At 36.7% G+C, this 27,909-nt stretch overlaps 1 protein-coding gene across 1 annotated transcript; it reads left to right on the top strand.

Annotated features, from left to right (window-relative positions):
• Positions 1–2,533: 2,533 nt before the first annotated feature.
• Tgds (TDP-glucose 4,6-dehydratase) lies at positions 2,534–27,150 on the top strand. The gene is made up of 12 exons (XM_076872378.1): positions 2,534–2,672; positions 4,823–4,889; positions 6,172–6,240; positions 7,450–7,540; positions 12,521–12,663; positions 16,429–16,527; positions 17,597–17,656; positions 19,062–19,105; positions 19,838–20,003; positions 20,623–20,681; positions 21,277–21,374; positions 23,007–27,150. Exons 1-12 carry the CDS (start codon positions 2,587–2,589, stop codon positions 23,075–23,077), a joined length of 1,053 nt encoding a protein of 350 aa, XP_076728493.1. The 5' UTR covers positions 2,534–2,586; the 3' UTR covers positions 23,078–27,150.
• The last annotated feature ends 759 nt before the right edge of the window (positions 27,151–27,909 follow it).

Below are 27,909 nucleotides of genomic sequence, written 5' to 3'. Positions count from 1 at the left end.
CTTGAGCCATATCCCCAGCCCTCCTTTGTGTACTTCTTCTATAAATATTTCCTGCCCCTGTTGCCCGGTAGAGCTAAACTCTCTGAATCTTTCTTTCTTCTGAGTCTGCCCAACTCATGAATCATTCTCTGTTCAAATATACTCTGCTAAATTTGTCTGAATTGTCTTTTAATAGTGTAACTTGTAAGTCAAAGACAGGGATACAATTGGTGCCAAAGGAGAAGCCGAACCTGGGCCTTGAATGCTAGGGGACTTTCTTTCTCTCTCTCTCTCTCTCTCTCTCTCTCTCAATTTAGTTATAGTTGGACACAACACCTTTATTTTATTTATCCTCATGTGGTGCTGAGGATCGAACCCAGGACCCCGAATGTGCTAGGCAAGTGCTCCACAGCTGAGCCACAACCCCAACCCTGGGGGACTTCTCTTTTTGTATCTTATTTTCTTCCCTTCTTGATCAGCTTTGTTTTTTCTCTCCAACTGAAGGCAGGTTTTCTGGTTCCTCAGTTCATTTGAAAGAATATGGCCACTAATAAGTCCCAAATTTGTAGGTTCTTAGAATTCATGAACAACCAGACTATTGTAGAACCTTAGTCCAATTTGACATCCCAGGAAGAGGCTTCAATTGGCCTAAGATGAGTCAGATCCCCATCCTTTGGCAGTGGATCTTGTGGAAATCATAAAGGGCAAGGTATTTAGGTCAGAAAAAAAAAATATAAGTATTCACTTTAATATATTTTGGTCAACATTTTCAATTATATCATACATTCCATGATAATACAATCTTTTAAAAGTCTATGTAACAGTCCATTGTATTTAAAAAGTTAGGCAATCTTACAGATTGTGTCTATTTTTTCCTTATTAAACAATACAACAATGAACAATTATCTATATTATACATCATGAAATTTGGGGGGCACAGACTATGTACACTTTAGATTTTCATTTATATTACCACTTTGCCCTCAAAATAAAAAGTTTGTAGCAAATAACACTTCCATAGACAGTGAATGTTCTTTTGTTGCTGTTGTTGTCTTTGCTAAAATACCGTGTAGGGGGAAAAAAGACATTTCCTATTTGACAATATTTACTAATTGTTTATTTTATGTCAGGCCTGGTCCTAGAGATTTGGAATTATCACAGTAAACAAAAAGGCCCTACCCTCATGGAGAAGAAGCAATGAACAATTCATCGAAGTATGTGTTGATGAGTGCTATAGCAGCACAATTCACAATAGCTAAACTGTGGAACCAACTTAGATGCCCTTCAGTAGATGAATGGATAAAGAAAATGTGGTATACATACACAATGGAATATTATTCTGCAATAAAAGAGAATAAAATCATGGCACTTGCAGGTAAATGGATGGCGCTGGAGAAGATAATGATAAGTGAAATTAACCAATCCCAAAAAAACAAATGCCAAATGATTTTTCTGATTTAAGGATGCTGATCCATAGTATGCTGGCCTGAGGGGGCTGGCGGAATGGGAGGATTAAATGAACTCTAAATAGGGCAAAGGGGGAAAGGGGAGGGGAGGGAAGGGAAGAGTGGGCATAGGGGTAGGAAAGACCGTGGAATACCATGGTCATCATTATCCTAAATACACATAAGACAACAGGAAGGATGTGACTCTACTTTGTGTACACCCAGAGATATGAAAAATTGTGCTCTATAAATGTAATATAAGTTGTAATGCATTCTGGTGTCATATATAACAAATCAAAATTTTAAAAATAAATAAAACAAAACAAAGAGTAAGATGGTTCTATAGGGCTAGGATACAGCTTGCTATTTTATTTGCGGTGGTCAGGAAAAGGACTCTAATAGAATGACATTCAAGCGAAGAAATAAAGAAATAAAAACTAAGCACAAGAGGGGAGAATATTAGGATAATACCTGAGAGTAAGGCCTAGGGAACATCTTTATCATGATTGCAAGTAGTCTCCTATCTATCTATCTTTTTTTTTTTTTTTTTTTTTTTAAAGAGAGAGAGGGGGCGGGAGAGAGTTTTTTTTTTTTTTTTTTTTTTAATATTTATTTTTTAGTTTTCGGCGGACACAACATCTTTGTTTGTATGTGATGCTGAGGATCCAACCGGGGCTGCACGCATGCCAGGCGAGCGCGCCACCACTTGAGCCACATCCCCAGCCCCTCCTATCTATCTTATTAATAATAACGATAAAAAATAAATTTGCAGTTGCAACCTCCTATTTCCACATTGCAAAAAGAGAACTCTGGAGTTCTCAGCTTAACTGGTGCCGTAATCTTTGGAGATGGGTGAAGTGCAAGAGCTAAAAGAAGGCACTCCTTTAAAACTCTGAACTTCCGTGTTTTAAGTTAAGCACAACTCGGACTAGCAACAGCTGCCTGGAAGACGTTCCAGACTCACTGCTCCGCCCCAACTCCCTCAATTACTCGCATTAGGTCTGGCTTTGGCCCAGAGGACCTGCGCCTGCGCGGTAGCCCTGCGCCGCCTTCTCTGTAACGTGTCAGCGGAACTAGGTGTGTCGCAAAAAGTCGCGGTGATACTTTCCTCTGGTCTTCAGACCCCGGCGCTTTACGGTGCTAGTCTCTGCAGCGCTGGGAGATGTCGGCGGAGGGCAGGGCGGAATCCCAGGGTGCTCCCGGCAGCTTTGCGAAGCGGGTTCTGGTGACCGGGGGTGCTGGTTTCATGTAGGTAACAGCGCCGTCAGTTTCTCCCCGGAAACCCCAACCTTTTCCTGCGACTCTGCTTGCCATTGGCAATTTGAGCCCAGCTTTGGGTGGGTCTCCTATAGGGAAGGTCCTCCTGCACCCCCGGGACCATCCTACCCATTCCTCTTTCCCTGGCCTGTGAAGACGTGGGTCTTTTGAAACTGGGACTTCTACCAAACGCCTGCCTCCCGAAGCAAGAGTACTGTAGTAATGTCCCCGCTTCTGCCTTGCCTGAGATGTACCTCCTGTCACTGCCTGAAGTGTGCACAAGTTAGTTAAGCTGTCGCCCACGGCTTCCCATGCGCAACCCCAGCCTGACCCCAACCTCCTTCACCGCGAAGCACAGGCCTTTACGTATAGGCGCCTCCAAAATGATTGGGGATTATGATAGGACTTATTTATTGTGCAAACTTCTAAAAATCCTTGGTTGCTGCTGACCTGCACTAGATGTTTGATCAGGTCCTTTCTCCTAATTCCATAGTGTGTCCTCGATGTGACCACTTCTCACACTCCCCGCCTTCCATTCCTAGTCCTGATCGCCGCCCCTCCCCCCCCCGCCCCCCCCCCCCCCACCACCACCACCACCACCACCACCACCACCTTTTGCCTAGACTACTGTTGTAGCCTCTTGATTGGTTATACTGCTTCCGCTCTTGTTCCCTTAGAGTGTTCCTCACGCAGAGGTCAGTGTTTCACTAAGTCAGATCATGTTAGTGCATAGAATTTTACTCCAATGGTTCCTGCCCACTTTAAAGTAAAAACTTATTACCATATTTACAAGCTTATTTGGCCAAGTCTTACTTTTCCAACCTGATCTCTTGCTTTTCTATTCCTGGCATGCTTACCCTCTTACGATTCTTGGAGCACACCAGGCTGTGCCCCCTTCTGTCTTGAGGCGTTTGCACTTGCTTCTCCTTCATTTCAGCTGCCTGTATCACTCAGTTTGGGTTTTTACTTGGATATCACTTCCTCAGAGAGTTCTTGCCTGACCACAGTATCTAAAATAACCCCTTTCCCAACTAACATACTTATCCTGCCTGATATTATATTGCATATTTGTGTTTCCTTGATTATTGCCTGCATCCCCATTCTAGAATGTAAACTCCATGAAGGTAGAGACTACTGTTCACTAAGCACTTGGCAGAATATCTGACCCATTTTCTGAAGGTCTTCAGTGATTGTTGAATGGATGAATGCAAGAATAATGATCAAGAAACTCCTACCCTCAAGAAATTCAGTGTCTAGTGGAAGAAGCGGAAATATGGGGATTGATTCTTATTTATTGCCTATTAGCACATTAATCATCCCTTCTAATCTGATGGTCATTTGGTGGAGAGTACCAGGCATGCAAGTTTCACTTATGAGAAGAGTATGAACAAGTGAGAGTGCTGGTCCAGGAATGGTATGACCTAGAAAATGCTGTGAAAGAACTACCAATGCACATCTTGATTTTATAATCTGGTCAATGCTTGCCGCTGTTCCAGGGGCCCCAGCATTTTAAGTATTATAAAATTGGGTAGATCTTCCACTGAAATATGCCTCAGGTTCTACTGCAGGGCCCCTCTGAAGCCCAGAGGCAAACAGGGGTTGGTTTCAACTGTTATTAGCCTGGGAAACCTACATTTTTTCAGGGACCCCCTTGAGAATTTTGGTTATAACACCAAACTCTTGTACCAAGACACAGGAATTGCAGAAGTTACTGTAAACAGACAAATGACTGCTCATATTGATTTAGTTTTTATGTAATCACATCTACAGTTCCTGAACAGGCACATTATAATTTCAGTGTAGTCGCTCTGAGTAGCACCATTATGTTTTTCATCCAGCATTAACTTTCACACTCTAAAAGATGCATGGACAGTATAATTTGTTGAACTGATTTTTTTTTCTTTATATCCAGAAACACTAAATTCTCTATTCTACATAGCATAAAGGGAGCATAAGATTTAGTTTATAGATGTTGTTGGTGAAAAGTGTGCATGTGTGTATATTGGTGTTGTTTCTGTTTTCTTGGAAACATTTAAAGTTATCTTTGATTATTTTCATAATAGTCAACAGCATAAGAAAATATTCAAGAGTCTGAAGGGGTTTACATTTTCCACTCACAAGATGTTTTTTTTTCCTTATAGTGCATCACATGTGATTGTCTCTTTAGTAGAAGATTATCCAAATTATATGATCATAAATCTAGACAAGGTGAGTTTCATAAAAATAAGCTTCATGCACTGAAATTACATTTCAATTTAATTACATTTTTTTTTTAAAGTACCAGAATCCTGTTAGTTTTTTATTTAGTCTTTAGCTGCTTGGGGGTCTGTATGGTCATGTGCTCATGCTGCGTTAAATCTTATGCAGAATCTTTGGAAACTTTTACTTATTATGCTAAGCCATAAAGTCAAAGTTTTTTTTTTTTTTTTTTTTTTTTTTTGTACTTGGGATCAAACCCAAGGACCCCATGCATGCTAGGCAAGTGCTCTATCACTGAGCCACATTCTCAGACCTTATGTGCAATATTTTTGCCAGAAGAAAACCTTCACTCTTTCTAAATTAAGTTTTTCGTAAAATGTGACTACCAGTTTTTTCTTGGTGTTGACATGCTTTATTTGATTTAATTATTTAACTATTTGGTTTTATAATTATCATCACCTAGAAAATTGTACATGTTTATTTTACAAAATAAAATTCAGTTAAATTAATTTGATTTTGTTGAGAATTCTGCAGTAATAATTGGAGTTTCCTTAAAGAATCCGAACGCCCTAGTTGGAAATCATAGATTTTTTGAATCTGAGCAAATACAAATGGCACAGATACAAATGGTTACCTTAATTTCCTAAAACACAATAGTTAAGAAGTACAGATAAAGAATAACCCTTAACTCTTAGGATTTTTTTTACTGCATTACTAGTGAACAAGAATTCTTTTTTTCCTCATCTGTACACTGATTTACCAACAGTTAACTCAGGAACTCAGGACCAGGTATAATGAACTGTAGTATGTATAAAACAGGCATCATTTTTGATTACTAGTAACTTCTCTGTCAGGAGTAGTAAACTTTTTTAAACACCAGTGGCCACAGGTAAATTTGGGTAGGAACATATTTTAAAGTACACATTTATAAAAAGGCTTTTTTTTGGAGTCCAGTATTTTGAAAAGGTATCACAATTACTTGTTTTTGTTTCTTTGTTTTTTGTTTAGTTTTTACTTGTAAGATGTCAGAAGCTGGGATGGGGATATAGCTTAATTGTAAAGTGCTTGCCTAGCATGCATAAGGCCCAGGATTTGGTTCTCTAGCACCTCGATCAATGTATGTCAGAAGCTTAGAATGTGTAAAAGCATAGAGGAAACACACTAGAAGAGAATATATTCTTGTATTACAATCATTAACATCTATAGTTTTAAAAATAAATTGGTATTTTTATAGGAAGAGCTAATATTATTACTTTTTGTGTTGCCCCTGGCCATCCTCTCTTTTTTTAAGCTGGATTACTGTGCAAGCTTAAAGAATCTTGAAACCATTTCTAACAAACAAAACTACAAATTCATAAAGGTATGGAAGTCTTCTTATAATTATTGAACTGTGCCTCTTTAGTCATATAGAGATCATAATAGCTTCCTACTTACAAGTTTGTGTGTAAAGGGCTTGGCAGGCACACTTACTAAAGGCCTTTTAAAAGACCAAATAGTTAATTTCCAGAAGTACCACATGCTCTAGAGAATTCTGCTTTTAGATATACCACATAAAAAATTGCATGTCATTTTTGGTACCTTAGAAAATCTATGAGTAGCTGGATGAATTTGTGTGGTTTTTAATTTTAAGTCCTCACTAGCCTGTTTAATAGTGCCTACCTAGGATTCAGAGTGGTTGGTGTGAAGTGTGGTGTTCTCCTGAAAGGCTAGCCAGACCATGAAGCACATGGGATAGTCTCTCCCCATGAGGGCACATGGCCTCTAGAAGGCTGATTCTTAACTCACCACTCTTAGACAAGTCCCAAGTATAAACCAGAGCAGATCCTTCATTTGCAAAGGGAAATGTTACTTTCCAGTGAAACTATGTTGTGATTTTATGTTCTTTTCTTTTAAAAATGATTTTACAGGGGCTGAGGTTGTGGCTCAGGGTAGAGCGCTCACCTAGCATGGGTGAGGCCCTGGGTTCGATCCTCAGTACCACATAAAATAAATAAATAAAGATATTGTGTCCAACTGCAACTAAAAGTTAAATATCTTTTTTAAAAAGTGATTTTACAAACTCTCTTTTAAACACAAAACCATAAAAATATACTGAGCAATTAGTTCATAATTCTGTTCTGTGTAAAAGTATTTTCTTCAGTTACCAAAGGTTTTTAGAGAATATATATTTTTAGAATAATTAAACCATAACTTTACTATAATTTTCCAATGTTCATTCCAGTTGTTATACTTACTTTAGATATATTTCAGTAATGGTTCTTTCAGAATTTTTAATACTATTTTCCTTTTTAATATACTAATCTTAGGTTGTCAAGAATATAATGAAAAAATGTAGAAGTATTTGGGTGGTCAATAAAATATTGTTTTATACTTATTTGCAAAAAATGCTTTGAATCGCATATCTGGAGAAATACATCATTACTGTACTTGTCTGACCATGTGGTTGAATGTTCAAGATATTCTCTATTGAACTGGGAAGTGGGAGATGGGATGTGTTATAGCAAAAATGGTTTTGATGATGACAGTGCTCAGAGAAACCTAGTGTTTTCATGTTTGCTTTCTCATATAGGGTGACATTTGTGATTCTCACTTTGTGAAACTGCTTTTTGAAACAGAGAAAATAGATATAGTACTACATTTTGCTGCACAAACACATGTAGGTAAGCATTGTCTTATGCTCTAGTTGTGACTGGCATTTCTTTTTCCTCTTGTGGCTAACTAGACTAAATCCAAAGTCCAGAAGTAGAACTAAATAAATGGTTATCTAATACACATCTTTGAAAGAGGATATACATGCTACACCATAAAAACAAGACATTTGCTATGTCATGATATACTTGACACTTTTTAGATCACTTTTATTAGTGTGGGTTGAAATATAACCCTGAATAGATCTTAAAACTTTGAGTGGAACCAAATTCAAACTAGTGATTACTTGTGAAAGGTAGGAATGAGGAAATGGGTCTTTAGCTGTAATTTTTATGTTGTTTTTCTTAAATTGGGTGGTGGATACACAGATGAATATTATGTTGTTTACTGTTTTATTATGCATTTGAGATATTTTCTAATAATTTTCTGATATTGTTATAGTGAATACAACATATATTCAAAAGAATTTAGAAGTGAAATAAATAATGGTAATGTGAACACCCATATAGCCATCATCCAAACAAAAATCAGAGTGTTGTCAGATCCTCTTTGGTAGTGCACTGCTATTGTCTGCTGTTTGATTTATTTCCTTTGTTTTTCTCTGTAGTTTTGCTATTTATATTCTTTTCCCTAAGCATTATAAGTTTTGGCTTTTAAAATTTTATTTAAAAAACATATAAGGTGATATGTAGGGTTTTTTTTTGTCTTTCTTTTTAAAAATCCATTTAGATTCATCTATCCATTTGGGTATAGGTACAGTTTGTTCGTTTTTCAGTACTGTATAACATTTCTAATTTAAGAATTGGCACAGTTTACTTAGCTTATTTCACTCCTGACGGAAATTTGGGTTGTTTATGCTTTAGGGCAATTTTGAACAGTACTACTGTGAGCATTCTTACGCATGTGTCATGGTACACATATGTACACATTCTGATACATATTTAGGATCGTAAGATTTGTCTGTTTCAACATAAAAATATCAAACTATTTTCCAGAGTATATTAATTTCTACTCCTCCAGTAATATGTAACTTCCTGTTGCTCTAGATCTCACCAAAACTTAGTTTTGTCAGATTTTTCCATTATTTCCAATCTCAGCAATGTGTGATTTGTCTTTTATTATATTTTAAATTTGTATTTTCCCTAATTGCTAATAAATTTGAGTATTTTTTGTTTTTTGGTAATTAGGATTTCTTCTGTGAAATGCTGTTGAAATCTTTTGTCCAGTTTTTAATTTTGTGGTTTATCTTTTTCCTCATTGAAAGAGATGTTTCCAGAATTAGTAATCATATTTCTTTTAGTTGTAGATGGACACAATATTTTTATTTATTTATTTATTTTTATATGGTGCTGAGGATCAAACACAGTGCCTCACACGTGAGGCAGGTGCTCTACCACTGAGCTACTCCCCCGCCCCTGAACCATTTATTTAGGAAGTCATTTTCTTAGATGATGTATACACTTTGAAGTCCATTTCATTTGACATTGATGTGACTGTATCACTTTCTTGTGTATCTTTTTTTATTAGTGCATTATAGTTATACATCATATGTCTTTTTCCATTCTCTTTTTTCAACCCTTCTGGCTTTATGGCTTATCTGTTTCTTAAAAACAATGTGTATTTGGATCATGGTTTTTATTTTAATTACTTTGAACATCCTTGATATTCATTTTCTTGCTTGCTTTTTAAAGGACTTAACTAAGAAATTGTTCTCTTTTTCTCCCTCTACTACTTTGGAAGATATATATTATTTGTATTCTTTGAGTGGTTACCTTAGGAATTACACATGTATAATTAGCTTATTTAAGTGTAAAGTCCATAAAACCTTTACCCTCCTCCTGGGTAATGAATTTTAACACCATTTATTTATTCCCAACTGTATTTATCTAGAATTTCAAGTCTATCTTATTTTGTTTTTCAATCCCATTATATATTTATCCCTACTATTTTGTGTAGTCAGTATTACTATTTTGTTTTATCAATATTCATTTTTAGAGGCTTGTAGATAATATTCAAATTATGTAATTTATTTTTCATTATATGTGGAATATCTACATACAAGTAGGTTTTCCACATAAATTATTAGGATGATTTAAGTGATACTGAAAAGCCAGGTTAACTGCTTGATACTTTTTGCTTATGTGGTAAGCTTTATTTGACTTGGTTTTCTACCACTCTCTTACTTTCATTTTTTTTTTTTTTTGTATAATTATGAATTCATAGAGTTGAACACATTTGATTCTTTGTTTGTTTTAATCAATTTCAGTTTATATTCAAATTGACCCACTACTAGCCACAGAGAGCCAGAGTTGCTTCCTGGGTCCTTAGAAGTATTTGTTGCCATCTTATTCTCTGGTGTAGCAGGATGTTCTAGGTTTATCTTCAAGTTTTCTTCTGAGGATCTGGAAACAACCCTTCTTCTAAGGACTGAGGTTCCTTTTAGTAGGAATTGTAGTTACAGACCTCAATCTGGGTATGTTGACTGTTACCAATTGGACATTGTTTCTAGACTTTTTCAATCAACTTCAGAGCTAAGGAATATTTATTTATTTGCCTATTTAAGATAAAATACATCATGAGTTCACAACTCATGAGTGCCTAACTCAAAGTTGTTATTAACCCCATGGGTCTTATATTTTCTTTCCCTTATCCTGAATACCTTGGTTCTCAATAGCACCATAATAATTTCTCATTTTCTTTTCTATTTCCCATTTCTTGGTACTGGGGATTGAGCCTAGGGATGCTTATCCCTAAGCTATATCCCAGGCCATTTTTATTTTATATTTTGAAGCAGGATCTCATTAAGTTGCTGAAGCTGGTCTTCAATTTGCAATCCTCCTGCCTCAGCCTCCAGAGTCTCTGGGAGTACAGCTGTCTACCACTGCATTCATTTGTCATTTTTTTAAAATCCCATAATACAACAATATAAGAATAATAATAGCACCATTATCTGCAATGACAAGGGTTTTGTTTTGTTTTGTTTTGTTTTCTTTTGTTCTTAGTAGTTTCCCACTAGGTCTATAGTCATTATTTTGTTTTATAGGTACTCAAAGCATGGTTATGTAACTAAGTAAATTCATTGTTTGATTCATATTTTCCATCTTGTTTTTGAGTTTTAGAATTTCTTTCTTTTTAATTGTTTTTCAGTTATTAAAAATATAAAATAGTTCCAAAGTCAAATCTCCCATATAAGGAATATTTATAAGTCTGTCTTTGGCCCCTGCTCTTCTTCTACTCTCCCCTGTAGAACACTTTATATACATTTTAGTTTGTTCTTTCTTTTAAAAGAATTGATATTCTGTGCCCCTCTTAGAGAAGTGATAATCTCTAACATACAGCTCTCTCCCTCTTGCCTTTTTTATTTGACAGTATATCTAGGACATCAGTCTATATGTACAGTGGTTAAGTTTACTTCCCACTGTTTTAAATAATGCTGGACTAGATGGCTTTGTACCTGTGTCTTTTTGTATATTTTTAACTGATGTTGGGAAGATATGCCTAGAAGTTGAATTGCTGGGGGCATTAATCTTCTAGAATTGCCAGGACAAAGTACCACAGACTGAGAGCTTAGAGAACAAATTTATTTGTCCCCATTCTGGGGCCTGGGAGTCCAAAGTCAAGGTGTTGCCAGGCTTGATTTCCTCTGAGGCCACCTGCTGGGCTTACAGCTCCTTTGCATTTACTCTGTGCTCACAGGACCTTTCCTCTATGTGCATTCCTGGCATCTCTTTTTAGGTGCAGATTCCTCTACACTAGGTAGATTGGACTGGGGTTCACCTTCAAGGCCTCATTTTAACTTAATCACATCTTTAAGGGCCCTAACTCCAAATATGCTCACATTCTGAAATACTGGCCAGGTATAGGGAGGTCAGGTGTCACTATACATTTTATGTAACAGTTCAGTTCATATCTTTGGGTTGGGGGTTCCTTAGGGTTATAAGCATTTTGCGTACTCATTCCCAGTGTGCAGAGTTAAGTCTCCCCCACATGCCACAAAGGCTCAGCAACAAAACATTTTGTCAAATTTTTAATTTTTTGTCATTGTGATAAGTTACAAGTGGCATTCTGTGAGTTTGAAACTTGGGTTTTCCTTATTATAAATGAGGTCGAGCATCATAAGCTTAAGGACTATTTATATTTTTACATCTAAACTATTTTGTACCCATTTTACTGTAGGATTGTTCTTATTTAGTTCTACAAGGTATTTATAGGTTGAATATATTAATGTTTTGTCTCTAATAATTTCAAATGTTTTTCCAAGTTTGTCTTTTTTTATTTTGTTTTTAGTCTAGTTTTTTTTTTTTTTGAGGGGGCAGGGGTTGACAATGAAAGATTTTTTACAAGGTAAAATTTATTAATCTCTTCCCTTATTGTTTGTGAATTGTGAGTCATAGTTAGGGAAGTTACCCCATTCCCTGGATGATTTATTCAACATTTATTGTTTTATTCAACATTTATTGTTTTTATCAGTAACAAGTTGCTCTGAAATGCATAGCCCTCAAATTGTAGAAACTGGAAATTTCAAAAATTTTTAAAATTTGAATACTTGAATTTTTAAATTTAGATGAATCATTTTGTGTTTCCTTTTTAGGATAAAATGTTTTTTCGAAAATTTAACAGATTTTTTTCTAGGTTCTAAAAAATTTATACATACTATATAATATAGGCTTACAGAAATAAATATCAATGCATATATATGTTATTTCCAAAATTATTTAATTATGATGAGTAAAGAGAAGGGAATAGTACTCTCTTAAAACTAGAATTGAGGGACTAGAGATGTAGCTCAGTAGTAGAGGGCTTGCCTAGCACGTGTGAAACACTGGGTTCCATCCTCAGCATTACATAAAAATAAATAAGTAAAATAAAGGTTTGTGTTCATCTACAACTAAAATTTAAAAATTTAATTAAACAAACAAACTGGAATTGATTGTTTGGTATTTGTTTTGTCCTTGGGTGAAATTGTTCTAGGTTTTTTTCTCTTCTTTTAGATTTGTCATTTGTCCGGGCCTTTGAGTTTACCTACGTTAATGTTTATGGCACTCACGTTTTGGTAAGTGCTGCTCATGAAGCCAGAGTGGAGAAGTTCATTTACGTCAGCACAGATGAAGTATATGGAGGCAGTCTCGATAAGGTAAATAATTTACCTTTTCTAAGTTTACCTTAGAAAATCTACACCATCTGTTTACTTATCATGTACCATGATGCAGATCCGTCTTACTAAACCTGTCCTGCACTCTTCTCATCCTCACTCTCCAGAATTCTATGCCATGGTCTCTTCTGTTCAAATCAAATGCCATCCTAAATGGAGAACAGCCTAGGCTCCTATAGATTTATTCATGATTTGCCTGACAGATTACAAGACAGCAGCAAATATAACATTTTTTGTCTCAACCTCACAAACATGTAAATTTACCAAGATGACTTCAGAGTGGACAGGCTGAAGCAGGAGTATGATAGGCTGCAGCAGACTCCTATGTACCATTCTCTGCCAATCGGCAAACACATTGGAATATCCAGGGGCAAGTGTGAAATTATTGTAGAAAGTGGAATCTATTTTTTATCATTTCTCAATATTATACTTTTTTGCACCAAAAGATGACTCCATTCTCCACAATTTATATATTTTTTCTTTTCTCTTGTTTTTTGGGAGATAAATATCTATGCTACTAGATACAGTGGTACTGAAATTAGGAAGGTACCAAAGGGAAATCTCAAAATATTTACAAGTAACAATTATTGGATAAATTAACTGTTAAGGGTTATTAACTCTTTTAAAGGTCATTCTCTGTACAATTGACACTTGAGGATGGTTGTGTGATCTTGTGCCATATTTAAAGGAAAACTGCAGGTAACATGAAATTATGTGGAAAAAATGTAGTTCCTCATATTTCTATAGTTTTAATCTCCAAATAACTACTGTGGCTGACCTATAAACCTCTAAAGACCCACCTAACCTTACCCAGTAAAAACTGTAGTTTTCCTTTATGGTAAGCCTATTTTTATGTTAGTTGAATTTTTTACTAGTACTTGTCATTTTAAAAAAGGTCTCTCAGATGCTTCTAATCTTTAGACCTGTGAGGGGTCATCAGACTGCTACTGGTTTCTACTCTGGCAAAGCTTTGAACTTGCATTGTGATAGAAGGGTTCAGCATTATCTGGATAGGGGTAAGGAAAGTCCAAATCTCTTCCAGTTCCAAATGTTGTCATTTCATTCAAGAGACTTAAATTATTTGTTGATTATACATTATAATGGAGGAGACAAAAGCATCATTCCTATGAGTCACTTATCTAGTGCCATTATTTAATTTAGATATATTGCATAGGATGTGCCCACAATCCTTTTTACCACCAAATAATTCTCTGATTTTGCTTGGGTGACCCTTACGCTGGTGAACTGCAGAATGTCCCAACAGTTACTATCAGTTCAACTACACCAAGATTTCTAGAGGCAGTGACTTCTCCACCAAGCAGATTGTAAATTAATTTCAAATGAAATCTGGCATCACCCTGAAGGAATTCTTACTTCACACTGTTGGGGAAGTTTACCAACATGGCTTCAAAGTAGACTAACTTTACACAGTGCAGTTAAAAGACACACTCATTACATTTAGCAGTCAGCATGGATACAACAGAAAAGAAAAGCTACATTAAAACCCTGGGTTGGAATGCTTCACATTTTCCATAAAACAGAAACTAAAATAACCTGTTACAGAGTTCTAAGGTTTTTTTTTTCTCCTTTACATGAGGATTATCTAAACATATCTTTGTAGTAACTAGGCCCTGCCAGCACTGTGCTTACTTGAGTTCACAGATCTGCTGTAACCTGCAGCTTCCCTGTCACTTCTGGCTCTCCTCTCCTACTAAGCTTTGTTTTCTGGCAGGCAGTAAAATATTCTGTCACCACCACAGCTCCTGCTGCTGCTGGAACCTCCTGGCCACCTTGGGTTTATGGTTTAACAAAGTATTGACTGTTACAATGGGTGATAATATTGAATGTTTCTATCACAGTGCAAGTTCAAAGCCCTGCCAGGAGTAGAAACAGCAGCTGGCTGATGCCACTCCACAGGTCCCCAGATCAGAAATGTCTGGGAGAGGGCTGGGGTTGTGGCTCAGCAATAGAATGCTCACCTAGCATGTGCAAGACACTAGATGTGATCCTCAGCACCACATAAAAATAAATAAAATAAAGGTATAAAAATATTTTTTAAAAAGTGTCTGGGAGACCTTTTTCAAAATGACAAAGTTTCCTCCCTTCTTAGATCCCAAATTTGAAGATTGATTGTTGCATTTGCCAAAATCATTGTTGCTCCCACTACCTCCAGAATTGCTTCTGTCTTTACCAGATCCATATAGATATCCCCACTACCACAATATTTGCCACCACCATGGCTACTATAAAAGTCACCATGACCACTGAATTTTCCTCCATGACCAGTGTTGTAACTACCACGAAAATGATTTCCATGGCCACCATCAGAGTTTCCAGATCCACTTCAGCCTCTTGGCTTGATGAAGCAGTAGCCATCTTGTTTCCAAAGGGCTTTCCTCCCCTTGGAGTGTCCATTCCCAGAGGAGTATTTCTCAGTGACAGACTGACTCACAGACGTGGCTGCCAGAGGTTATGAAAGCAAAGTGCTTTTTCTAGCCATTGCCTCAGTCAGTCCTGATTTCAGTTGCTTCAGTTTTCCCACATTGTTCAACGTTATCTCTTAGGTCATATTCTTCAGTGTCTTTTATAATGCAGTCCACAAAGATCTTTTCCACAGTCGTGTGGGCTCCTGGCCTTGGAGAATCTTCTCTTGAGACAGCTTTCTAAGGTTCCACAATCCCATCTCCTTTGTATGGCCTCACATTCATGGCTGCACCCACCTCCTCCACAGAGGAGTAAGTGGCAAACCCAGAGCCCCTGGAGTGTGTGGTGTTTGTATCTCATTACCACACAGTCTGAGTGTTCCACATTGTTCAGAATGGCTCCTCCGACTCCCATAGGTTGTTTCAAAAGTGCAGGCCTCCAGTGATCTCCAGGAGACTGTGACTTAGACATGGCTTCATGAGAAGAGAGATTTAATAGTGCTTACTTAGTGGCATCCATGGGCAGAAAGCTCTGTTTTTCACAGTCAGTTTTTATAGGGAACTCATTTTGTCTATATACACAAACACACACACACACACACACACACACACACACACGTGTGTTTTGGTTAAAACAGTGTGTGTGTGTGTGTGTGTATATATATATATATATATATATATATATATATATATATATATATTTTTTTTTTTTTTTTTTTTTAAACCAAAACACATACACACTGAAAAAAAAAGCCAAAAGTTTAAAAAGACCTCTAGTGAGAAAAAGGAGACCCTGACCACTTGTGGATCCCTAGTCCTCTGAGAAGTAGCCACTTTCAAATCTCTGCAGTTTTTATTAAACTTCTTCCTTATAATTCCCTTTCCACTCTCTATCAGATCTGGCACAGTAGCCAGAATGATTCTTAAAATAGAAATCAGGTCATGGCGTTATTCTGTTCAAAATCTGTCAGTGTTTTCACAGTGACCTTCCAGGGTTCAGGGTACTATTCTGCCCTCCGTCCAGCTCTCTGAGCTCATCTCCCATCTCTCTTCCTGAACAGCAGCTTTCCTGCAGGTCCTTTGGACATTCTTCTGTCTTAAAGTTTTTGTACTTGTTCTTCTCTCTGCCTGCCTTACAGGGTTTTTGTGATCACTAAAGAAGTTACTGTGGGTGCATGTAAAGATTCAGATACACAGTGTTCAAGAAACGGTGTTTTTTTTTTAAATGCTATAGTAAACAATTCAAGTTCAAGTTTGTAATATGTTTTCTACTTAGAAAGTATATGTAGTACTTATTTTTTTTAATATATCTTTTTAACATTAGGAATTTGATGAATCATCACCCAAACAACCTACAAATCCTTACGCATCATCCAAAGCAGCTGCTGAGTGTTTTGTACAGTCTTACTGGGAACGATACAAGGTAAGAACTGATTGCAGAAACTCTTGTACCATTTTATTTTGGACTTAAGTGTTAAAATTCCAACTCAACTCTAGCAGCATTTTAGTTATCGGGTAGAAGACAGCTTGAGAAAATATAGTACTAAGGAATGTAAGATAATTGATTTTTGTGTGTGTGTGTGTGTGTGTGTGTGTGTGTGTGTGTTGCTGGAGATTAAAACCAGGACCTTGTGCATGCTAGGCAAGCACTCAACCAACTGAGCCATATCCCCAGCCCAAGATTAATTGATTTTTATATTGTGTGGCCAAGATATGACTTAACTTTTCTTGTTCAGTTCATTATTAAAGGAATAGTTTGAATACATATTTTTTCCTATTTCAGTAATAGGTTGAGTGTTACAGGTATAGTGAAGGCCCTCTTGGAAGCCCATGAGTAGAGGAAAACAGAGAGAGGGAGGACAGATTCCTTTCCCTGCCACATACTTTTCTGTATGGTTCAGCACTCTTGGTTTCTCATGAATGGGAGATAGACCTTCCCCTGGTGTCTGACAGTGTTGCTGTGGGGGCCTTAGCCAGTAGGATCATCATCTTGAGGCCTGCATCTTTGACTTCACACTGATCTTTGAGTTATTAGGGGCTAGATCAGAAAGGCATTCAAGATCCTCTTGCTTTTTATGTTTTAGTAGCATTGGTCCTCTTCCCTTTTTTGGAGCTCTAAAGGGTTGATACAGTGGAGAGAGCCAACTTGGTTACCATCTAGCTAAGCTTAGAGTCCTAGAGTTGGTTCTTGAAATGGTCAGATGGAAGAGTCCTCAGTATTCTGCTGGCAGAATTACAAACCCGTCTCCATCTGTGCCCATTCTCCCCTGTCCCAATGAGGAGAATTGTCTTCATCCCCCTTTTGGACCCTTTGCTCTTATTGGAACCTCATCCTCTCCTGCCTTTCTAAGAACCGTACGTTAGAAATAGTCTCTTCATTCTGTCTTCATGACATGTGGAATTATTTAAGCAAAGGTGCTTCTTTTTAAAAATTCTGTGTAGCTTTCTAATAATCACTATTATAATTGCCTTAATGTTGAATATTCTTTAAGTTTCCAGTTGTCATTACAAGGAGCAGTAATGTTTATGGACCACATCAATATCCAGAAAAGGTAATTTTATTCCGAATTCATGCTGGTTGTTTTAGTGATTGTAATTTTTGTTTAAAATATCTTATCATTTCTTTGTCCAAAAAATTTATGCTGTAATTATACATAATTATTCTGTACAGGCCACAGAATTAGGCAAATCTTCTCAGACTTGAGTTTGAAGACTTGAATTTAAGTATCAACTTGATGCTCTCCAGCTGCCATGACCTAAGGCTCTTTGAGCATTGTCTTTAAATTGAGGGATAATGAAAATGCTTAGGATTTTGAAGGATTCAGGTGATGTATATGAAAATACCCTGTACTTCCTAGGACTCTGAAGTACTACAGAATTTTCCCACTGCAGCCACCATGCTGCAGTTAAGGCTCTCAGTTTGCAATCACCCCATTATGTCAGGATGTATGGAAAGTTGAAAGCTAATTATTGATGCAGGAAGCTTGTAGGTAAATTTGTATTATATCATTGGGTTAACTGTGCCCCAGCTCTTTTTTTTTTTTTTTTTTCTTTCCAGAACTGAGTATTGAACCCAGGCCCCTTTACCATCTGTGCTATATCCCGAGACCATTTTATTTTTAATTTTGAGACAGGGTCTCACTAACTGTCCCAGGCTGGCCTTGAACATGCCATCCTGCCTCAGCCTTCTGGGCAGTGCTGTGATCACAAGTGGTGAGCACCACTGTGCCCAGCTCCCAACTTTTTTTGATTGTGATGTGCCTGAATGTCTTCCAGAAAGTAATAAGTAGTGAATAAAGAAATGTGCTAAATGGCTGGGAATCCCTGTGCAGTTGGTTCTGTGTTATTAAGCCTGCTGTTGCCTGTTATGCCTAAATTTGGAGTCTGGGTTTTCTCACTTCCAAGCTGGTTGTTTTGATGTGTTTGCCCAAAGAAAAGGGCCATTTCATGGTGTGCTGGTATTCATATTCATATTGCTTAATTTTTGGAGTATCCTTATCAAGTTTAATATAAATTTAGTAATTTCTTGCTTGCCACGTTTAACATGAGTTTTCTTTGAATTCAAGCGTACTGTAATTTTTTATAAATCCCACAAGCACTTATTGAGTGAGTGGTTACATATAAAGTGATAAATAAGATTCAATTCCTGCTCTTTAGAAATCAACACAGAAGTGAGCTTTGTGATGACAGAAAACTGTCCATGAAGACTTTCTCGGGTTCTTCCACTGTTGATATAATTTTATCTTCAGAGAACTGCTTTTTGTGAAATAGCAAGCTATCTTGGAGTTCTCTCACTTATTGAGTATTCAGTTTTTTTTCATGAGTTCCTGGTAAAAAGAATTCAATTTTTTCCATATGTATAGTTTTCTAATAATGATTTTTAATATATCATGAGTTCAGATTCATATTAATGAGTGAATATTTGATGTTTAAAATGAATCTTAAATATTCTTTTAGGTCATTCCAAAATTTATATCTCTACTGCAACACAACAGGAAATGGTATGTTGTTTACCTTTGTACCTGTATGCTTTTCTGATATGTTGATGGTAACAGTCTCTCTTGAAAATCAGTCTTAGAGTTGGAGGCCATGAGTTGAATGTCCCACCAAATTTAAGAGTTCCTTCTTCATTTAGTGTGGTAGTTTTTTGAATAATTATAAGCTATAATTCATTTCCATAATTTAATAAAATAATTTGTTTTTAAATGGCTTATTATAGATCTTTGAGCCATAGCATTAAAATTTGGTATCTGTCTTTACATAATTTTACTTTTTCAAAGGATTAATTTATATAGAACTGTAGACATTTCTTTAAAATGAACTTGTGGTATAAAATTGACAAATATTTATTATGGGCCCATGTTTGCTGATTTTTTATTGAATAACCTCAGATGCTTTGGACATCATTGAAGAACTAAGTAAGGTTAAAATTAAAAATAAATTAAAATAAAAGAGCTGGGCTTGGATTGTGGCTCAGTTGGCAGAGTGCTTGCCTGGCACATGTGAGGCACTGGGTTCGATCCCCGGCACCACATAAAAATAAAATAAAGGCATTGTGTCCATCTACTAGAAAGAAATTTTTAAAGAGCTATTCATATTTTTGTGTTTTCAGTAAAAGGTTTCCAGGCTCTCTGTGGGAATTGTCTTCTCTTTACTTGTACCCAGTGTTTTATCCTGTTTAGGAGCGCTTACATTTTTACATTTGATGATTCTGCTTCCTTTAATCTGTTCAGCTGCATTCATGGATCAGGGCTTCAAACAAGAAATTTCCTTTATGCTACTGATGTAGTAGAAGCATTTCTTACTGTCCTCAAAAAGGGAAAGCCAGGTGAAATTTACAACATTGGAACCAATTTTGAAATGTCAGTTGTCCAGCTCGCCAAAGAACTAATACAACTGGTACGTATCTTTTGTAAAAAGGTGGTGTTTACACAACTGTAACTAATCACTAATTTAGTCAGTAGTAGTTTATAGCTGATTTAATTTTAAAGTGAGTAAATGGAAAATGAAGTTCATAATTATAGGTATCCCATATATGTCTTCACTTGAAGCTCTAGCATTCATTTAGTAACATTTTTTGAAAAAAAGATAATTCATTAAATGTACCTGCCCTAATTGTAAGATACCTCAATTTTGTAAATATAGACTGTGTCTTAGAACCAAAGAATACTGATATGTAAAATAACTATGGTTATGAATATACATATATGTGAGGCAATATCAATTATAAATTATAGAGTTTAGTAGAGAGGGGAACCAAGTAATACCAAGTAATAAGTAAAGGTCAGGAAAATTTGTTTTCTCCTATGGTTTATACAATGTGTATTATTTTTGAACTTCAGGTAAAATTTAGGTTATGAAGTATAGGAAGCATATGTAAAGTATAAAAAGTATTTTTGCTGTCTCCCCTGCTTTGAGGCAATTGTTTTTCTTGTCTTTTTAATCAGCTATTAAATACCATTGTTATTCTCTAGTCTCATTTTATAATTTGACTCAATACCCTTCTGCATTTTGACAGATCAAAGAGACCAATTCAGAGTCTGAAATGGAAAATTGGGTTGATTATGTTAATGATAGGTAAGTAACAAGTTAAAACATTGGGAAAAGGTTGTGAAATCTTAGGTATTATAAATTATATGGGCTTAACTGAGAACTAGTTTATCTGTTTTGAATTTTCTGGTAAAATATTTTTTTCCTAATTTTAAGTGTTATACAGATTAGGCACAGCACTGTTACTAGCTATGTGACTTAAAGAAGTTATCCAAGTCTGAGGTGTCCTTCATTGTGAAATAGGGATAATATTATCTTACTTATAATGATATTTTAAGGTTTAATTATGTATATAAAATACTTGGATCAGAGCCTGGCACATAAATGTATGCATTTATTTTTTCATTCATCACACATTTCATAAGTTCCTTCTGTGTGCTAGGCACTGGAATTAAATTGTGGCTTAAATAAATCACAAAAAGTCTAAACCACAGAGAGGGTTAAGTATTGGGGATTATGGTTTTTTTAATAACAAATTTTCTACAATAAGCATATCATTAGAGGGAATTATTCTAAACTTTAATTATGGTAAAGATGCATGAAAACATATTATCTCTCTTAATATTTAAATTTATAAATATTTAGCTACAATGTTATTTTAAATCTCTTTTGTTTTTCTAAGACCTACCAATGATATGAGGTATCCAATGAAGTCAGAAAAAATTCATGGATTAGGATGGAAACCTAAAGTGCCTTGGAATGAAGGAATAAAGAAAACAAGTATGTTATAACTGGATATTTGGGGGGCAATTCAGAAAAATTAAAAGGAAAAGTGATGCATTTTTAGAACACCATACAAATTCAGCAGAATATCGTGATGGATCATATGCACTCTTCAAATTGTAACATTTAATATACTTCTCTAACAACACTACTGTTTCCTGAGTATTTTGAATTTCATAATTAATTTATAAGTCTTTCTTTCTCTTATCATTAATCAAATACCTATTTAATTGATTCTGAAATTTTTCTTTCTTCATATCTGTGATAGGTATTTGTTTTATAATTGCTGATGTCTTATGATTATTATTGCAGCTTTCTTTCTCTTAGTAATATTTTAAATAAGTATCCATCTAGTATGGTCAGTGGCATTTTAGATTTCATGTAATATAAATACTTATAATCCTTGAGTGTCTTGAGTAATTTTATATTGAAACAAATACAAAACAAATTCAGATATGCAGGAAAATCTATTAAAATAGAAAATCTGTATGTATTAAAAGTCTATTTAGAAATGTACTCATGAGAAAAGATCTATCCAAATGTAGAAAAAAGTCTTTATTAAGAACATGATCCTGGGCTGGGGTTGTGGCTCAGTGGTAGAGTGCTCGCCTTGCATGTGTGAAGCCCTGGGTTCAATCCTCAGCACCACATAAAAATAAATTAAATAAAGGTATCATGTCCATCTACAACTAAAAAAATGTATATAAAAAAAGAATGTGATCCTATGTTCATACATAAATACATGACCAGTGTAACTCCACTTCATATATAACCACAAGAATGGGAAGTTATACTCCATGTATGTATGATATGTCAAAATACATTGTATTGTTATGAACTAAAAAGAACAAATAAATTTTTTTAAAATAGCAAATAGCAAGGCATGGTGGTACACACCTATAACTCCAGTTCCCATAGGCTGAGGTAAGAGGATAGCAGGTTCAAGGCCAGCCTGGACAACTAAGCAAGACCCTGTCTCAACATAAAATATAAAGGATTGGGAATGTAAGTCAGTGATAGAGAGTGTCCGTGGTCAATCCCCAGTAACAACAACAACAACAAAAAAACTTGAAATGTAATAAACTTGGATTGAATATTAAAAAGCAAAATCAAAGAAAACTTTAAACTATTAGATTTCTTTTAACTTTTAAAAAAATGCTTCTTGTGATAGTATGGCATGAAATAATTTCATATATTAATAGAAGGAAGCTCACTGATCTCACTCTGCCTCTGATGCAGTATTACCATATTTATATGACCAAAGAGTACACTTTTTTATAAAATAACTTGTAAAACCAGTACAAATGACCTGTCCCTCTCACCTCAAATTACTTAAAATTAAAATGTCTTAAACAATTGTTATCAGCAGGTTCAGTATTGTAGAGCTTTTTAAAGAAAAAAAAAAGAAAAGAAAATGAAGGATTGATTTTTAAATTCTCATATTTTCAGCCAATAAAATGTCTTCTAACTTCATTAAGTTCAAAATCAGCTTATGTCAATGTACATACAGCCTTTGTCTGTTGCTCAGCTGATGAGCAAAACTTCTTATGTATCAGGAACTCAGTTGTTTGTTGATTAATTGATGTTTAGTTTTTCATTTTTTATTTTTGTCTTTTTTTTTCCTACCAGTTGAGTGGTACAGAGAGAATTTTCACAACTGGAAGAATGCAGAAAAGGCACTAGAACCCTTTCCTGTATAGCCAGCATTCATATACTTGGCATTGTTTTTCAGAGAAGAAAATTATCCTACCTCAACAAATGGTATGAAATCAAGTGACCAAATGAAGTGCCCTCTTTTCATTTGGAATTAGATTCATCACTTTTTGTATTAAATTCAAAATCAAAGTGCCTCAGGCTTTGGAAGATTGTCAATTGGCACAAGATTTAAATGTCAGAATTCTTTCAGAAAACATCTTCTGGAAATTAGGAAGTAGTAGGCATAGACAGATATATCTAGGGGTGGGCCAGGAAGGAATCTCCTGAACAGTGCTGGGTGGATTGCAGCCTTGGCTGGCTTGGAACTCAGTTGGCTTCCCAGCCTTTACCAGTGCATAGAAGTCTTTTAAGTTTTTATTTATAGGAGAAGTAGGATGAGTATTATGCTGTAATTCAGCTTTTTTTTTTCCCAAGGTATGATATTGTGCTTTAAAAATGGAACAAAATGAATGCATATCTAGCACTTTTTAACTTTGGATAATTTTGTAAAATGCTTTTTAAAAACAGAATTTAAAGTTTTTGTATTTTCAAAATCAATTGTTGACCCCTGTATAACCTGTATCAGAGAACTTTTATCACGTTTACTGTTTATAATTATTTTATTTATAAAATTACCAGTATTTTAATATATTTAATGTAGAATGAGACATTTTAAGTAATGTATATTTTTATTTTGCTCTAGAGGAAATTTTTAAAATACTTGATTATGTATTATTTAATCACTCTGTCCTAAAGACTGTAAGTTGACTTGAAAAGTAACTGACTGGACACTGGGCTGAGAAAGTGAGAGAAAGCTGGTTTACCCCTCTGATTATCAAGAATACAGATTTCAAAGCTTGTCGCCTTGGGTCACTGGAGATATGGGCTGGAGCAGTTTCCCTCTATGTGGATTGTGTTGTTGCTAGAACCTCAGAGACTACGGGGCACCACTTTCTTCTTTGTGGAAGAGGATGTCAGAAACGGCAATTTGACTTTTACTTTGGAGGGCATGTCCTGGCACACCCTGATCATCAGACTCCTAAAAACTTTATTGAAATAGCAAGCCTCTGAATCATCATCAGGGTGAAAGAGAATTATCAATGCCACCAGTGTGCTCTCCTCTTCCTCTTAATCTTGCCTGGTCAGCCTGATGCCATCAATGTGATAGATCCATGTGACACTTTACAGGATATTCAGAAAATTCAAGTCTCCCAGGAAAACAGAACTAGTTCATGCAGCCCTTAGGTGAAACTGAGTGCATCTGTCTCCTTGTCTTTTGTGATCAAGATGGAAATGTACACATTCACCAAATCATTGATTGAATACCATGTATCCTCGCTAAGAAGATGCCCTGTGGGCACCACAGCCACCTGGGGAGTTGCTGCTTGTTTCAGCCGGCAGTTGTCTGCAGTTGCTCTCCAGGCTACCCACTTTCATTGGGGACCAGATAAATGAGTTAAATAGACATGTGGTGGGGACCCACCTCTGCATCCTTGAGAGCCTCAAGGGTGACCTCATCCTCACCATCTCCAAGATATAATTTTGTTATTGATTTACTATCTTGGCCAGCGGAGTGGCCAGTTGGGGCAAGGCTGTCAAGTTAAGGTCAGGGCACTGATTATGAAAACTTAGGACCCTGACATGTGCATGGAAATATCTGAGTGGATGTCTTTAAAGATTTGACTCTGAAGTTTTTAACTATTAAGTCCTGAGTTTGGTCTTGGACTTTGTCTTTTCTCTACCTCAGGTGATAAGGTACTCATTTAATTGTCACTTGTTTGTTAATTACACTCAGTTTTTCCTTTCCTTCCCTTCCTTTCCCTTCTGTAGGTACTAGTACAGCATATTAAAGACCAATCAGTGCCATTATCCTTGTATGACTTGTTCACCTGAGCTTTTCAAAATCCCAAATTATTGTACCAGGCATGGCAGGACATCCTCCCTAGTCACCATACATGGGAGTTTTAGTGATGAGGTGACTGCTTTGCATAAGGGACTGTTCGTGCCCCACACCCTGGATGGTACTCATGACCAGCAAGGCAGGAAGTGTTTCAGTTCCAAATCTGTCTTACCAGCTGCCCTGCTGGATCACTCTCAGAACCAACTATGTCATTTGGATCCTCTGGAAAGCAGGGACTGAGACAGAGGGGCACAAGAAGTTTAAGGGGGAATGTTTAATGGGCAGGAGAAATTGTGAGGGACAGTACAGACCTATCAGCTGTAAAGAGAAGGGAGAGGAAGAAGGGCTGGTAGAGAAAGCCTCCAGGTGTGGTGCGGATCCAACAGGATGTCAGCTAACCCAACAGGGAGCTCCAGAGTAAGATCACTTGTAGGAGAATCTCCCCACTGGGCAGAAATGGCCAGGCTCCTGGATGTGCTCATTGATGGCCAAGTGAGCTCAGCAACAGCCGAGGTGAATCCAGAAGGCATTGCAAGGTGAGGCTGTTAGTCAACTGTGTTCTTGGCAGTGGAGTGACAAGCTCTCTCCAAGGGAATCCTGCATAATTGCCACCTGTCTATTTACAGTAGCAAAGGGGGTCTTGGGATTTAATTGCTCTCAGTACAGATTTTCAACTAAACCACTGCCTTTAGTCCAATCCCTTGCTCTCCTAAGCTTCTCTGGCATTCTGTTAGGTTACTAGCCTAATCTAGAGGTTCCCAGAAGGTTTTCTGGAGATGAAATTCAAAGTGGGTCTTAACGGATGGAAGGAAGTTAGTAGAGGAAGCTGAGGGTGAGTCGAGGCAGAGGGATTGGCAGAGTGAAAGTGTTAAGTGGTGAATAATACTGTTGAGGGGATGGTGGATCCTCACTGTTACTCTAGCAGTCATTCTCAAAATGTGTCCCCAGGTCATTAGGAAATGCAAATTGAACATATAGCACTTCACACCCATAAGGAGGGGGAACTGCATTCTTGACAGTGGAGTCATTAAAAAAAATGAGCAAACATTGTTAAGGACATAAGAAATTAGAACCCTGATGTACTGCTGGTGGGAAGGTCAAGTGAAGTAGCCACCATGGAAAATCATGTTGTGGTTCCCAAAAAGTTAAGTTGAATTACCACATCCTCTTGCAGTTTCACTTAGCATGGTTGAAGGAAGTATGTCATTGTGGGGACCGTGGGGGATTATATCTTATCTCTGACTCCTTTCTTCCCCTGTTTGTTTCCTGAGTGCCATGAGCTGAGCAGCCCCCCTACACCCTTTGGCCATGATGATCTATATCCAAAAGAATTGAAAACAGAGACCCAAATATACATGTGCACAGGGGTTATAACATTGTCACTCACAATTAGTTACAAGGTGGAAACCACACAAGTGTCCAAGGAGAGATAGAATGGATAAATAAAATGAAGTATGTAGAGACAAAGGGAATATTATTCAACCTGGAATTTTTATACATGCAAAAACATGGATGAACTATGAGCAACTTATGAACATTATTCATAAGCCAGACCCAAAGAGCAATACAGTATGATTCCTCTCCTATGAGCTACCTAGAGTAAGCAAATGCATAGAGACAGAGAATATGATCGGAGTTTACTAGGGCTCAGAGGGAGAAAGGGGGGATTGCTTAATGTGTACAGAGGTTTTGCTTGGGAAAATGAAAAAAAGTTCTAAAAGTGGAAAATGGTGATGTTTGTACAAATTTGTGAAGGTATTTAATGCCACTGAATTATACACTTAAAAGTGGTTAAAATGGTAAATTTTACATCATATACATTTTACCACAGTAATAATTGTAACGAATGTGTTCCCAAACCAAAATCATCTGCATCACCAGGGAACCAATTAGGAAGGCAAATTCTTGGGCCACACCTTAGACAATCAGAACCTCTGGAGGTAGGGCTTAGTAACCGAGATGCAAGATGTTTGAGAGCCTCTGCTCTGTGATGTAAGATGGGGAGAAAAGGCTGGAGGGGAATTAGTAAGATGCTTGGACCTTATCTTGCCAGTGAGGAGCTGATTCTGGATTTTAAGGAAGAAATTGACATTGTCAGATTTGTGGATTTATCTTTTTTCTAATTAGCCTGTGCTTCTTGCAGAAATCTTGGAAAATTAAACAAAAATCTGAAAGCCATTGTAATGGTTTGGATTTCATGGGTTGAAGACATGGTCTCCAGTGCAGTAATTAATGTCCAGAGGTGGGACTTTTAGGAGTGGGTCATAAGGGCTCTAACCTTTTGAAAGGATTACTAGATGGTAACTGTAGGCAAGTAGGCATAGTTGAAGGAAGTCTGTCATTGGGGGGACCCTGAGGGACTATATGTTGTCTCTGACTCCTTCCTTCCCCACTCTTTGCTTCCTGAGTGCCATGAGCTGAGCAGCCCCCCTCTGCTACACACTTCGGCCATGGCGATCAGCCCTATCTCAGGCAGGCCCAAAGCAATGGAGCCAGCTGACCGTGGACTGAACCTCTAAAATCATGACCCAGAATAAGTCTTTCTTACTCTGAAGTTGTTTTGTCAGGTATTTTGGTCAGTGATGAAAAGCCGACTGCTAACTAACACAGTCATCCTTAATCTACCCCTGGAAGGTAACCTCTGTGATTATTTTGGTGTACTCCATTTCATTTTTCGGTGCATTTGTGCACATTTTTAAAAACCAAATATAGGATTATTGTAGACATACTGGTTTGGAACCTGCCTTTTTTCCCTTAGCAATACATCATGAACATTTTTACATGTTATAAGAACTTTTGCCATTTTTATTGACTGCAGAATTACATTTTGATAGCTTATTCTGGGAACAGTATGGAAGATGAATTTAAGGAAGAAAAGATTGAACTCCTGCAGGGATCCAACTTATGAAGCCATTGCAGTAAATCAAGCTAGCCATG

This window comes from Callospermophilus lateralis, chromosome 12, assembly GCF_048772815.1.
Source record: "Callospermophilus lateralis isolate mCalLat2 chromosome 12, mCalLat2.hap1, whole genome shotgun sequence".
Lineage (NCBI taxonomy): Eukaryota > Metazoa > Chordata > Mammalia > Rodentia > Sciuridae > Callospermophilus > Callospermophilus lateralis.
Note: the sequence above shows the minus strand (reverse complement) of the source record. Positions and strands in the feature narration are given on the sequence as shown.